Here is a 13,585-nt window from a genome sequence, read left to right as displayed (position 1 = left end):
TCTATTAAAGAAGTTTCCAATTTTCAGAAGTAAAATCTGGTATCCAGCTTTTGGGAATCTGAACATATAAAGCATATTAATTTGGCTGACATTAAATTATGTGGTCATAACAGAGCTCTGAGTTGTGGTGCTGGAGGAGTCTTAAACATACCATGGACTACCAAGAAAACAAGTAAGTCTGTCTTGGAAAGGGTGAAACCAAGTTTCTCCTTGGAGGCTAGGATTTTGAACCTCCGTCTCACTTACTTTGGGCATGTGGCCAGGAGGGACTGGTCCTTGGAGAAGGACATCATTCTTGGAAGGGTGGAGGGACAGCTCAGGAGAGGAAGACCCCAGATGAAACGGATTGCCACAGTAACTGGGATAATGGGGTAGGTGTGTCGGAGTCAGTCTCAGAACAGGGCAGGCTTCAGAGCTGTTATACAAGAGTTGCTATAAGTCGCAAATGACTCAATGGCACATTAACAACAACAATGGAGCTTATGGTTGGCATTTATGATTTAAAGGAATAATTTTAGAGACCTTGGTTGATAAAATATTTGTTTTCTTCATTTCAGTCATCAGAGTTTTAAAAGGTATTTTAATCAGACCGCTAAAAACTTAAGATTTTTTTCTATTTCTTACTATTTTTGGTAACTCATAGGATAGTAAAGGGGATATTGCTGTAAGATAAGCCTGAAGAATTTAGCAGCACTCTCCATAGATGTACAATACATTTCCCTGCCTGGGAACACCTGAACCCAAAAAAGCCATGGAGGTCAAACAATTACCGCAGTGAATACTTACCTGGGATCGAATCTGGGCGGCTTTCTTTGGATCCACCATGCGCACATGTTCAAAATGCTTTAGGGTGTGCTGTCTGTCTTTCTGCTCAGCGCGCACATACTTCTTCAGCATATTAAACACATGACGAGGCTGGAGGGGGAAAAAAAACAAATGGTTTATTCAGGCTTATGAAAAATACTGTTGCTTTCAATGGCTTTGGCTCACAGTTTAGTGGTTCCGTGAATTCATTCCGTGATGTGAATACACAGCAAGCCTGCTTCTTCAGATTTCCCCGCTAAACATTACTCCCACTCCGTCTTAACAGATAATGACTTTATGGGCCACTTTCATATCTATAACAGCATTTTATCAACATCTTCCTTTTTTTAATTAGTAGCATCCTGTCATAGAAGGACAGTGGATTTTTTTGAGTTATTCAAATTTAAGTGCTCCCTTTCTCCCACTCAAACTTAAATAGGGGGGTGTATATGGGTCATTTCTATAGAAACAGTCATGTGGGCAAGGGGTATCTCATAAATAATGCTGCACAAATAATACCATCTGTAGCAACATATAAGAATACAATAATTAAAATGAGATTTTTAAAAAAATGGGCTATTTAGCCACTACTAATTTGTAAGCTAAGGAACAACTGAGAAATTCAAAGATATTTTTCTAGAGGAAACGGTAATGCTAAACTTGAGCTATTTTACTTTGAAATTTAATTAAGCTCTAAGTCATCAGATACTAATTCTTTCAGCAACAATTAAGTTTCTTAAGTGCTTCTATTTTATTCCCCAATTGGTTCTACCTCATTTTTATCCCAGTTTTACTTAAAAAGATTCACCTGGATGACAAAAGGACAAAGCTTTCCTTGTCCTCAACTATTATACCGCTATATGCATCCTCTTTTGGAAGTGGTAAAATGAATTTCAGAGATACATACTTCTTCCTCTTTGACAGAAAAACGAGTTATGAAAGTTCACACTGAGAAATGAACTGTAGTTCCCTGGACAGAACTGTTATTAACCCCTGAGTCATGGCATCTTAAATACCTCAAGGAAGGTTTGAGTTTTCCTCTAGGCTTGGGGTTACAATGCTTTTGTACAGTTATCTATAAGAAATGAGGTGCCCCTCGACTCCCTCTTAACTAACCCCTTCTCACCAAGACTCTGCTCAGGGGTCACCTTCTTGACATTGCAGGCAGAAATATGTACCCTTTCTCTGTGCTCCCATGAAATGCTGTATGAACCCCCACAATTGCAGTTAATACCATCTGCTGTATTATTTATGTGCTTGATTCCCCAGCTAACTGTGAGATCCAGAAAGGCCAGACTTTTCCTTTACTAGTAACTTAACCACGCAGTATCTGACCCAGAGAGTGCATCCTGCGTATGTGCTCTGGCATGATTGTCAGAGAGGCTATGTTATTACACTTGAGGGGAGAAAACAAATACACAACAATATAAATAAAATATGACTTCACTCATCTGTTGTACACATTTCCTTTAGTCTAGAAGAAAAGTAGTTCTGAAGAAACCCAGGGGAGGCAAACATCACAAGCTTGGTAGTGCATCATTATAATTCTCATTTTCACGGTGAAAACAGGTTGAATCTCTAAGAGACACAGTCTTTTAAATCTTCAAAAGTAGTAACATGTAGAAGTATCAGTAAGCTACATATATCAAATACACATTTAAATGATGTTTATACACACTACTTAAATTGGATTTTTAAAAGGTCAGAACTCAAAGGTCAACTATTATTAAGTGTGAAGGGTATATTGTATGCAGGATTGCATAATCCAAATACAGCATAGCCTTGACACTTGTTCTTTACTGAACAACAAGGCCTAAGAAGTCTCTCTGTTGTTATGAGCCATTAAGTAGTCTAACCCATGATGTGCACAATAGCTCTGAATTCTGCTCTATTCTGAGGCAGTCTCACTGTCCCATACAAACCTACCCACATAACCCCAGTTACTATGTTAATCCATCTCATCCAGGGTCTTCCTCTCCTGTGCTGTCCCTCTACCCTTCCAAGCAGGATGTCCTTCTCCAAGGACTGGACCCTCCTGGCAATATGGATAAAGAATGTGAGATGGAGCTTTAAAATCCTAGCCTCCAAGGAGCAGCTTGGTTTCACCATCTCCAAGACAAATCTATTAGTTTTCTTGGAAGTTGATGGTATGTTCCAAACTTTCCTCCAGTACCACAAATGAAAGAAAATGAACCTCAATTCTTCTGACATCTTTTGTCATTGTTCTTCTCTGTGATGCATAGCCTAGTGGCAAGAAGCTGCATTGCAATCCTGAAAACAGGTAGTTTGAATCTACCAAATGTTCCATGGGAGGATAGGAAATTAATTACCTTTGAAAATGCACCAGAGAGTCAGCTATGGGTTGGTTCTGATTCAACAGTGCACAACAAAAACATGTCTTGGAAAAGGTGCACCTTCATTTCTAGACTGATGTCATTGCTCTTCAAAAAATCAGGAAAAGTTCCCAACAGCAGATTTTTCCAATGCAATTCATCTTTTAATTTCCTGATTGCTGGTACCAAGAGTGTTGATTGTGGAACCAAACAAGTAGAAATTGTTAACAATTTCGATCTCTTCTCTATCTATCATGATGTTGCCAACTGGCCCAGTGGTGAGAATCTCTGTCTTCTTGATGTTGAGATTCAATCTATATTGAATCCATATAGTTTTTGTATTAGCACAATTAAGTGTTCTGGAATTCCCATTTTTCTCAGGGTTAGCCACAATTTGTTGTGATCCACACAGTCAAATGCCTTTGCATAGTCAATGAAACACAGAAGTCCCTCTAGCTCTACCGTAATTCCAATTCCAATGCCAAGATAGGGAGGGTGGTAGCTATTTGCACCTACAGTTGAAATTCCTGCTCCCTCACTCATATAACTAATTGGCTTAACTGATTTTTTTTGGTTGTTTTGTTTCCTATTTTATAGGAAACACATCCACCCACTCACCTTTGCCCCTCCCCTTTAACAAAAACTTTTTCAAAGCTAGAGGACTCATAGTTGACTCCTCCAGAAGGTTTTTAGACGCTGTGAATCTCAGGGGAGAAGACCACACATCTCTTACCTAAGGAGTAGAAGCTTGTGGATTCAAACCACGTGTGTAAGTTGGCAAGGCAACTCTACATTCTATAATCAACAGGCCACCAGAGTTTATATAAACACAGAATAAAAATGACAATTCCTTTCGATGATTATTTTCTTTTACAGCCATGTATATTAATAATGCTTTCACACTGAGAAAATTCAGTCAATATTTACTGGCTGTATTTTAAGGGTTTTTGGTGATGGATCACTGCTAACCAAAAGGTAAGTCGTTTGAAACCATCAGCTGCTCTATGGTAGAAAGGAGGACTGTCTCCTACCATGAATATTTATAGACTTGGAGTCTCAATGGAAGGTCACTATTAGTCAGAATCTACTCCATGACAGTGAGTTTGGTTAATGAAAAAAAAAATTGCCTGGCTGGTAGCTAAAAGGTAAACAGATTGATCCCACCAGTTTCAGGAAAGATTATGGTTTTGGAGACACTAGAGACAATAGTACTTTGTCCTATAGCTATGCTATGTGTTAGAAGCAACACTGGGCTGAGTTTGGATTCAGGTTTATGAGAAGGCAATGTTTTGGGCGCTTCAGCATGCTAATCTTATCAAATCTTAACAACAACATTATGAAGGTGAGGCAAAATGTTGACCAAGGCGGCCCAGGTTACCCAGGCTATTTTCTTATTAACAGCTCATCTATCTCTATGGATTGTGCCCCTAACCAGTGGGCTATTATTGTGTTGAGGAGAGGCTAAAATGATAAAATTCAATACAGTTCTACAAAATGATTTATAGCCATTTACAGAAAAACATAACTGAATAGTTGGAAAAGATAGTATGTACCAGGGGTCCTCACTTGAATTCATGTTGTTGTTAGCTGTCATCCAGTGGAGTAGGGCTCAGAACAACTTTATAAACAACAGATTTAAAGTCTGTCCTATCTTGTGCCATCCTGAATTTTTATTACTTATAAAATCAGATAACAGCATAGCAAATGATTGAAAAGATCAGCCTGAATCAGGAAAAACCTTAGTCCCCAAAGTGATATCATCATTTCATAGAACTGTATTGAATTTTATCACTTCATCATCTGAAATTTGGACAATGGATAAAGATGACAGAAGAAGAAGAAATGATGCCTTTGGGCTGTGGTGCTGGAGAAAAGTTCTGAATATCCATTCCATGGACTGCCAAAAGAACAAAAAAATCTCAAAGAAGATGCAGCAAGTGGACTCCCTGGAGGCAAAGATAACAAAGCTCACCTAATTTAGGCATGCTGTTAAGAGAGGCTAGTCCTGGAGAGATACATCACGCTTGGAAAAGTGGAGGATCAGCAAAAGAGAGAGATCGATGGAGGATAAAAGGTGCAATATGTGTCAAACCTAAGGGACTGACATAGTGACTGCTGCAATGGGCTTGAATATGTCAGAAATTATGAGGATGGCACAGGACAGGAGAAGGTTCAGATCTGTTGTTCATAGGGTTGCTCTGAGTTGTTCTGGATGTGACAGCACCTAACAACATAAACTCAGATAATATTTTTTAGGCGAACGTTTGAATCAGCTTTTTCAGTAGCTTATACAAACTGTCTGACTGTCCTGAGTTTCTGGCACTTTGTTATGTATCATCAAGTGTATCTGACTTTTTCAGGGAGGAGAACTGGGACTAAGAGTATAGCAAGGTAGACAGGTCTTTAGATGTGAGGACTACTAGGAACTGAATAAAAGTATTAATTAAAAATCACTGTTTTGATATTTAGAAGATTCTATTTCTAAAGGCATTTTTTATATCCCTGTGGTTTGATACCATTCAGTGACCTCTCACTCATAGCGACCCTCTGTATGAACGAAATCCTACCCAGTACTGTGCTACCCTCACACTCTCTGCAGTCCATTACTGCAAACATTTTTCAATCCATCTTCTTGAAGATCATCCTTTCTCTGATTCTTAAATTTTCCAACATGATGTCCTTCTCCAGGGATTAGCCACTCCTCACAATCCAAACAACGTCTGACAAAGTCTCACTCACCAGCCCCCCCCCCCTGTCTCACTGTGGCCGCACTTCTTACCAGACAGAGTTGTTTATATTTTGTCCTCCACAGTCCATGCTACATTCAATACTCTTCGCTAACACCACAATTCAGAGGAATCAATTAGTCTTCATTCTTCCCTATTTTACTGTTCAACTTTCAGATGCATATGAAGCAATGAAAATACCAAGTTTTGTGTCAGATACCCTTCAGTCTTTAAACTGCCATCTTTGCTCTTTATTATTTTAAGGCGGTCCTTGACAGCTGATTTGCTCGGTGCAGTACACCAGTCCACTTACTGACTACTGCTGCTTCCATGGGTACTGCTTGTGCATTCAAGTAAAATGAAATCACTGAAAACTTCAATCTTTTCTCAATTTCTCATCACACTGTTTACAGGTCAGTTCATGAGGTTTTCTTGATGTTGAGGTGTAAGCCAAACTGTTGTTGTTATGTGATTTCCAGGCAGCACTGACTCCTATCTGACCCTCCACCCCATTTTCAGAGAGTGTTCATTGCACAGGAGACTGCTCATCTTTCTCCCGCAAAGTAGCTGGTAGATTTGAACCACGTGCCTTTCTCTGAGGCAGCAGCCTCTATTAACCCTGGGCCACCAAAATGTCCTATAATCCATATAGGAGGCTATACAATGCTTCAAGCCTTTTGTTTCCAGCAAGCAAGGTTGTGTCGCCTCTACCTTATTGTCTAGTAACATGGATAATTGATGGTGAATGTGTTCACCAGTTTTCAACTGCTTATCTCTTCTAATGCTCCTGTGCTTTTGCTGAAGATATATATTCCTAACTTTCCTGAACAATCCCTAGAGCCTGATAATGAAACAGTATCACAGGAGACACTCATGATTTCCCCCGTCAGGGAACAAAGCTCCCACCAGGATAATGAGCTTGCAGGCCCAGAGTCAGCTATGACCTCATCATCATTTGTATGAGCACAGATGCACATTACAGGCTCATCTAAATAAATATAAGCCCTTTCCCCCCATACTGCCTATTTGATAAGCAAAGCCTCAGGGTATAAGGAAATTCAGGAAGACATTACGATGTCCCTTAGTAAATGAATTAAGAGTCCTGCTTGGTTGATTTGGCTATTCAAATTCACTTCTAGGAATCATGCTTAGAAATGAGAAAGCAAAATTAGATTAACTTTAATGTCGACAGATAAATTCCACTGAATAAAATGGTGGCTGCCATTATACCTCAGAAATGAACATTATTTTCTGTTAAGAAAGAAAAAAAAACCCTCATAGGACACTTTTTATATTTTTATTTCCTTTGTTATTCTTGGGTGGTGTGTTAGCCCATTAATGGAAATCAGGAGGTTAGAAACTGCCGAGATTCTATCTCCCTCTTGGAAGCGAGGTCTGGTGATCTACTTCAAAAATATCAATCACTTAAAACCAGACGGGGCACAGCTTTACTGACATGCATGGGGTCATCACTAAGTCAGAGTTAATCAACGACAACTTCTTGTTGAGGTTAAAAGTATTACTCTACTTCTGGCCTGCAATTCATGCAAATTTCATTTAAAATAAAGGAATCATTGCCGTCATGACTTTTAAGATCTGTTTCTAGAGGTGTGTCACACATCTCAGAACCGACATAGGAATATCAATTATTTACAAAGGTTAATAGTTAAGGATAGTTTTCCAAAATGTCTATTGCAAAACATAGAAACATTCACAAAGGAATAGTAGGGGACAAAAAAGCCTTCTCTCTATAGCATTATGATCTTTACAACTTCTCATGTAACACTACTATATAATTATCCATGTGATTAGAAAAATAAACATAGGCTAGTCAAGGGATAGGGAAAATAAGTAGAGTTTAAGACAGGTTTTTAAGCTCATTCCTTATGATTTAAATCACTCTCAGATCTCCCATCTTCTAGAACACGTACAACTGTTTTTCTGACAAGTTTTGCATATTTCAGAATTTAGACATTCTGTATATTAAAAGGGAGCTCTGGTGGCAGAGTTAATATTACAGTCTGGCGGTACTGGCTCTAAATGTCTAATCTTATTATAAACATTTACGGCAATGAACAGAGGTAAAGAAGAAAATGATCTCCCCAAGGGAATGAATTCTATCCAGTCCTTTCTATTGTCACTACTGTTTTTATAAGACTGTTTTGCCTCTAAGTACACAATAACTATTTGCAAGTCATGCAGTGCTTTTCAGTTTGAACTAAATTTACCTGATAAGCCATGGGCATTTTAAAGCATATTCCAAAAAGAAATGTACTGATAGATTAAGAACAGGCAAAACAAAGATTAATTTAGACAACATCTACTATTAGAATGATCAAAAGACAAACTGCATTAGGGAAATCCACTGTTAGGGACCTCTCTAGAATACTGAGAAGTAAGAATCTCAGGCTAGAGACTAAAGTATTTCTGTCATGGTCTTCACAATTACTTGCTATGCGTCAGACAGCCAGACAATGACTAAGGATGACAGAAGAATTGATGACTTTGAGTTGTAGTGCTGGAGAAGAGTCTTGAACATACTATGGGATACCAAGAAAACAAAGAGGTCTGTCTTGGGGAGAGTACAATAAAGTTTCTTCTTGGAAAATAGGATTTTGAAGGTCTGTCTCACACACTTTGGGCTTATGGCCAGAAGGGACCAGTCCTTGGAGAAGGATATCATGGTTGGAAGACTGATGGGATAGCTCAGGGGAGGAAGACCCCAGATGAGATCGACTGATACAGTAACTGGGGAAAAGGGGTACGTGTGTCAGAGTCAGTAAGACGGGCTCAGGACAGGGCAGGCGTCCGAGCTGTTGTACATAGGGTTACTATAGGTTGCAGGTGACTCGACAGTCCATAAGAACAATAACCACCATCACCTTACATCAGTTTTTGATAAGCCTGGGCTGCTAATAAAAGTAAATTAACAACTAGCCTAGAATTAACTATAATTTCAAAACCATTTCAGTAGCATTGTACATTTTCCATGGTATCTGAGTAGAAAATAACTATCATTCTATGAAGAAGAATTGTATCCACAAATTTCACTGAACATACTGATTTTATAACCCAACCTGATATATATCCACTTAATGTATGGAGACCTTATGAAAAGCTGTCTTAACTGAGAATATTTCCCAGAAAAAAACCCATTTAATGGACGCTATTGTGGTTGAGTACTATGAATGTGGAACGGATCCACAGCTGACTCTCTGGAGAGTTTTCAGAGGTAGTTAATCACATGAGAGGAGACTGCCGGTCCTCCTGCGGAGCAGCAGCTGGTGGCCTCAAACTGTATGCATCTTGGATTGCAGTGCAGCTTCTTGCCACTAGGCCATCAGAGCTGTATGAGGAGGCTGTATGTATTAGGATTGGTGGAAGAATCATCAACAACCTGCGTTATGCAGATGACACAACCCTGCTTGCTGAAACTGAGGAGTACCTGAAGTGCTTGCTGCAGAAGGTCAGAGACTGCAGCCTTCAATACGGATTGAAGCTCAACATCAACAAAACAAAGATTCTCACCACTGGGCCAATTGGCAGCATCAGTATGGATGGTGAAGAGATTGAGATAGTTAACAGTTTCAGTTTACTTAGCTCCACAGTCAACCCTCTTGGTAACAGCAGCCAGGAAATAAGGAGATGTATTGCATTGGGAAAGTCAGCTGTGAGGGACCTCTCAAGAGTACTGAAGAGCAACGACATCAGGCTAGAGACTAAGGTGCGCCTGATCCGGGCTACAGTCTTAGCAATTACGTACTATGCAGAGTTGGACAGTGAATAGGGATGGTAGAAAGGGAATTGATGCCTTTGAGCTGTGGTGCTGGAGAAGAGTGTTGAATATACCATGGACTGCTAGGAGAACAAACAGGTTTGTCCGGGAGAAGGTGAAGCCGGAATGCTCCTTGGAGTCAAGGATTCTGAAGCTTCGTCTGACATACTTTTGGCATATTGCAAGGAGGGACTGGTCCTTGGAGAGGGACATCATATTTGGGAGAGTGGAGGGACAGTGCAGGAGAGGAAGACCCTTGATGAGATGGATCGATTCTGTGAGTGGAGTGGTGGGAATGAGTGTGTTTGAGACGGCGAGGTTGGCACAGGATAGAACGGCATTTAGGGCTCTTGTACATAGGGTCACTATGAGTCGCAAGCGACTCGATGGCACATAACAAGAACAACTGCACATATTCTAGGGAGCTTTAGTGGTCTAGTGAGTAGGAGTTGAACTGGCAGCCCCAAGGCAAGGGTACAAAACCACTAGCTGCTTTGCAGGAGAAAGACTGGCAATCTCCTTCCAAGTCATTTACAGCCTTGACAACCTGCTGAAGGGTTAGCAACAAGTTGGTTCTGACTTGATAGCACATAACAACTACATATACAAGGAGTCTCTTGCATGTTACAGTTTACACACATTTGTCTGCTAACTGAAAATATGGTAATTTGGGTTCACAGGGAGGCAAGATGGAAGAAAGTCCTGGCAATCCAATTCTGAAAAGTCAGCCACTGAAAAACCCTTTGGATCATAGTTCTATACTGACATACATCGGACTTTCAGGAGCTGAAGTTGACATGTCAATGACTTAGATGCAAACTAGTCGCCACAAGAGGGTACACCTCAAATATAGATATCACAAAATATGGCACAATATGTATTCTCATGGTTTGATGACAAGTTAATAAAGGTAGTTCTGAAGGACATGCCATAGTCTTATCCTAGAAATGTTAATGTATTTTGAGTAATTTTTTCACTTTTCAGATGTATGGCTTTGGCACTTGGTCTTTTTACTCAAATCTGAAGTCCCAGGGACTTGGCAGGGCTCACAAAAGATTTGACTGCCTGGTGATAGACAGGGCTGCCTCATGCCAATCATGCCTTAAAAGTCGCATTTTTTAAGATGACAATTCATAGAGGAAACACACTGAGATTGACTGTTTAGCCCATCATCCTTACTCCTGTAGGTTTATGCTTGGGTCAGAGATCTGGTACCTTCTAATAGACTCTCATGCCTTGCACCATATCCTGTCAAGTATCTTTTAAAGCCGTGAGTGTAATCTTGCCAAGAAGGAGGAAGTAAATGGCTTACTCGACGGGGCACTCCAACCTTTCCAGGTTATAAACAAGCGATTCAGAAAACTTTCTACTGGAACTCTAAATTGCACCTCAGTGATTTCCAACCCTCTGGTGGGGAAAGTTAATCATCTACCAAGAAAAAGCAATTCTCTCCTGTCTTTACCAGGAGGTTCAGGCTCATTATTTTCACCCTTCTCCCTGTATTCCAAGAAATCTTGAGCATATAATGTGAACGGTATAAAATCGTCAGCGCTGCAGGTTGAAGAGCACACTTCAGGAAGCTAAACCACACTGTGCTTGAAATGGTCTTGGCTGAATTGATTGTCTCACCTTGCCCTCAGAAATCCACAGGCACCCACACTGCTGCAAGATGTTGACAAGTAAAACATGTTAACCATCCACAATCCTTTCCAATCATCCATAGTCTTCTTCGGAAAGCACATAAACTGCTTTATAGCTTGCAATTATTTTATGAAGGCAAAGTGAAGAGGACTTAAAGGCACTTATTGATGCAAAATCAATGACCTTAGCCGTCAATACAGTTTACACCTCACCATAAAGAAATCTGAAATCCTCACAGCGGAACCAATAAGCAATATTATGAAAGACACAGAATCCACAATCAATGTCCATGGAACCACAGTCAAGAAATAGTGGTTTTTATATTCACATAATTATGTTTGTTTAATTTGGACAAGAATGAGATAATTAAATGTTTTTTAATCTCCACAGACCATTTTGCTAGACCAAAGCATCAGACCATGGCTAAGAAGTTACTCTGACATTCCTTCCTAGCACCTACCATTTACTGTTCTAGGCCGGCCTTTGTGCTGCTATAAACCAACTAACCAACCCACCCACCCACCCACAAAACTCCAGCCATCTCTCAGTGTTTTGTTCTGTGGTGGCTTGCATGCTACTATCATGCTGGTAGCTACACCACTAATATTTAAAATTCTAGAAGTACCACCCATGATGGACAAGTTACAATGGAACTTCTGGACTAAAACAGACTAGGAAGAAAGGCCTAATCTTCTTTGAAAATCAGCCAACAAACAACCTGGCAGGTAACAACAAAATATTATCGCATCCACTGCTGGAAGATAAGTCTCCTATGGAAGGCATTATGCAATAACTAGAATGGTGGGCTCAAACATACTAATATATAGGACTGAGCCATGGTAAATACTGTTACCCATAAGGTCAACATGAGTCAGAGCTGACTCAATGACAAGTACCTAGGACAAAATGTACCCATCTCCCATTGTCTTTTCTCCAGGATCGTGGCTTCTCACCTCCACACAGAATACAGCTTTAAAGCCTTCTCTAAGGTTTGTCTGGCTGGTGTAATGTGTGGGATGTTAACTGAAAGATTGGTAGTTTGAATCCACCCAAGGACCATCAGGAGAAAGACAGGCAATCTCCTCTTTTAAGGATTTAGATCCTCAGAAACATCATGGAGGGTTCTCATGGAATGGACTTGAGGGCACAGGAGGACACGTTTCACCTTTCTTTCATGGAGCAACTGGTGGGTTTGGACCGTCTATCTTCCTTTGGGCTGGCAGCGCAGCTCCTCTCTCCCTATGCCATCAGAATTTTTCTTGTAAAATTTGTTGTTGTGGTGGTGGTGTGCCGTGGAGTCAGAACCGACCCATAGCTGACCCTCTGGAGGGTTTTCAGGGCCAGTCAATCACATGGGAGGAGACTGCCATCCTTCTCCCATGAAGCAGATGGTGCCTTGGAATTGTGTTACTTCTGGATTGCCACTAGGCCATGAGAACTCCCAAACAAAAAGGTTCTATGAAGGTTAGAAGAGTTTGTCAAGTACAAAGTGGTCTTCCTTCCTCAGATCAGAAAAGATTGCTGGGCAAATTTAAGCTTTTTTTTTCTCATCAATCTTATCTGATCTGAGGAAAACCTCCTTCTACTTGATTGCCTCTTCCAATCATCATTGAATCCCTCTGTTTTCCAAATTATTGCTAACAAAAGCTAGAACACTATTAACTGAAAAAAAGGGAAAATTTAAAAATTTACAGGTAGCTTTCTACTAGTTATAGGTCACCCAGATGGTTATATAGATTATAATTTTTAGGAATTAAAGATAGGTTTGTTGACTCCATTATAAACCACAGAATAGAGATTTTAATCTTTATCATTCACAAGTGAATAATCTTCAACAGATCTTGAGAGATTTTCTAGTATTTTCTGGGCTATTTTGAAAGACCTTGTGAATAATTTATTTTGGTATACAGACCACAGATCTAAATAAGAGAAGGCAAAACACAGAATGAAAATTCAGGACTTAACCTTCTATAAAATAAGTTACTTATGCCTTTGCACAAGCTTTGGCATACACTGAATACAGAACTGAAATGGTGACCTGACAGGAAAGAGGGGACAGAAATAGTGTGACCTTGTAGGATTTTAGTTCAAGGTTAGTCAAGCAGTGATACAATGCTGAAGTTACAAGAGGCACACTGAACAGGATCATTAATGGTACCAGAGGGCACAGCTCTCTGCAAAAGACGATTAAAAGTACTGTCTAAAAGACACATAGATCAATGGAATAGAATTGAGAATCCAGAGATCAACCTATCTATCTATGGTCAACTGATTTTTGACAAGGAGATGAAATCAGTGAAGTGGGG

The 13,585-nt window shown here is 40.0% G+C and overlaps 1 protein-coding gene across 8 annotated transcripts in view; it reads right to left on the bottom strand.

Moving 5' to 3' along the window:
* Nucleotides 1-13,585, bottom strand: part of APP (amyloid beta (A4) precursor protein) — a 361,031-nt gene that overhangs the window by 78,839 nt on the left and 268,607 nt on the right. For all 8 annotated transcript variants that reach the window (XM_006896028.1, XM_006896029.1, XM_006896030.1 and 5 more), the window contains one exon: nucleotides 787-915. In XM_006896028.1, the coding sequence (XP_006896090.1) occupies nucleotides 787-915 (129 nt within the window). The remainder of the gene's footprint in view (nucleotides 1-786; nucleotides 916-13,585) is intronic.

This window comes from Elephantulus edwardii, unplaced genomic scaffold, assembly GCF_000299155.1.
Source record: "Elephantulus edwardii isolate Elephantulus edwardi_28Jun2011 unplaced genomic scaffold, EleEdw1.0 scaffold00180, whole genome shotgun sequence".
In the NCBI taxonomy this organism is placed as follows: domain Eukaryota; kingdom Metazoa; phylum Chordata; class Mammalia; order Macroscelidea; family Macroscelididae; genus Elephantulus; species Elephantulus edwardii.
Note: the sequence above shows the minus strand (reverse complement) of the source record. Positions and strands in the feature narration are given on the sequence as shown.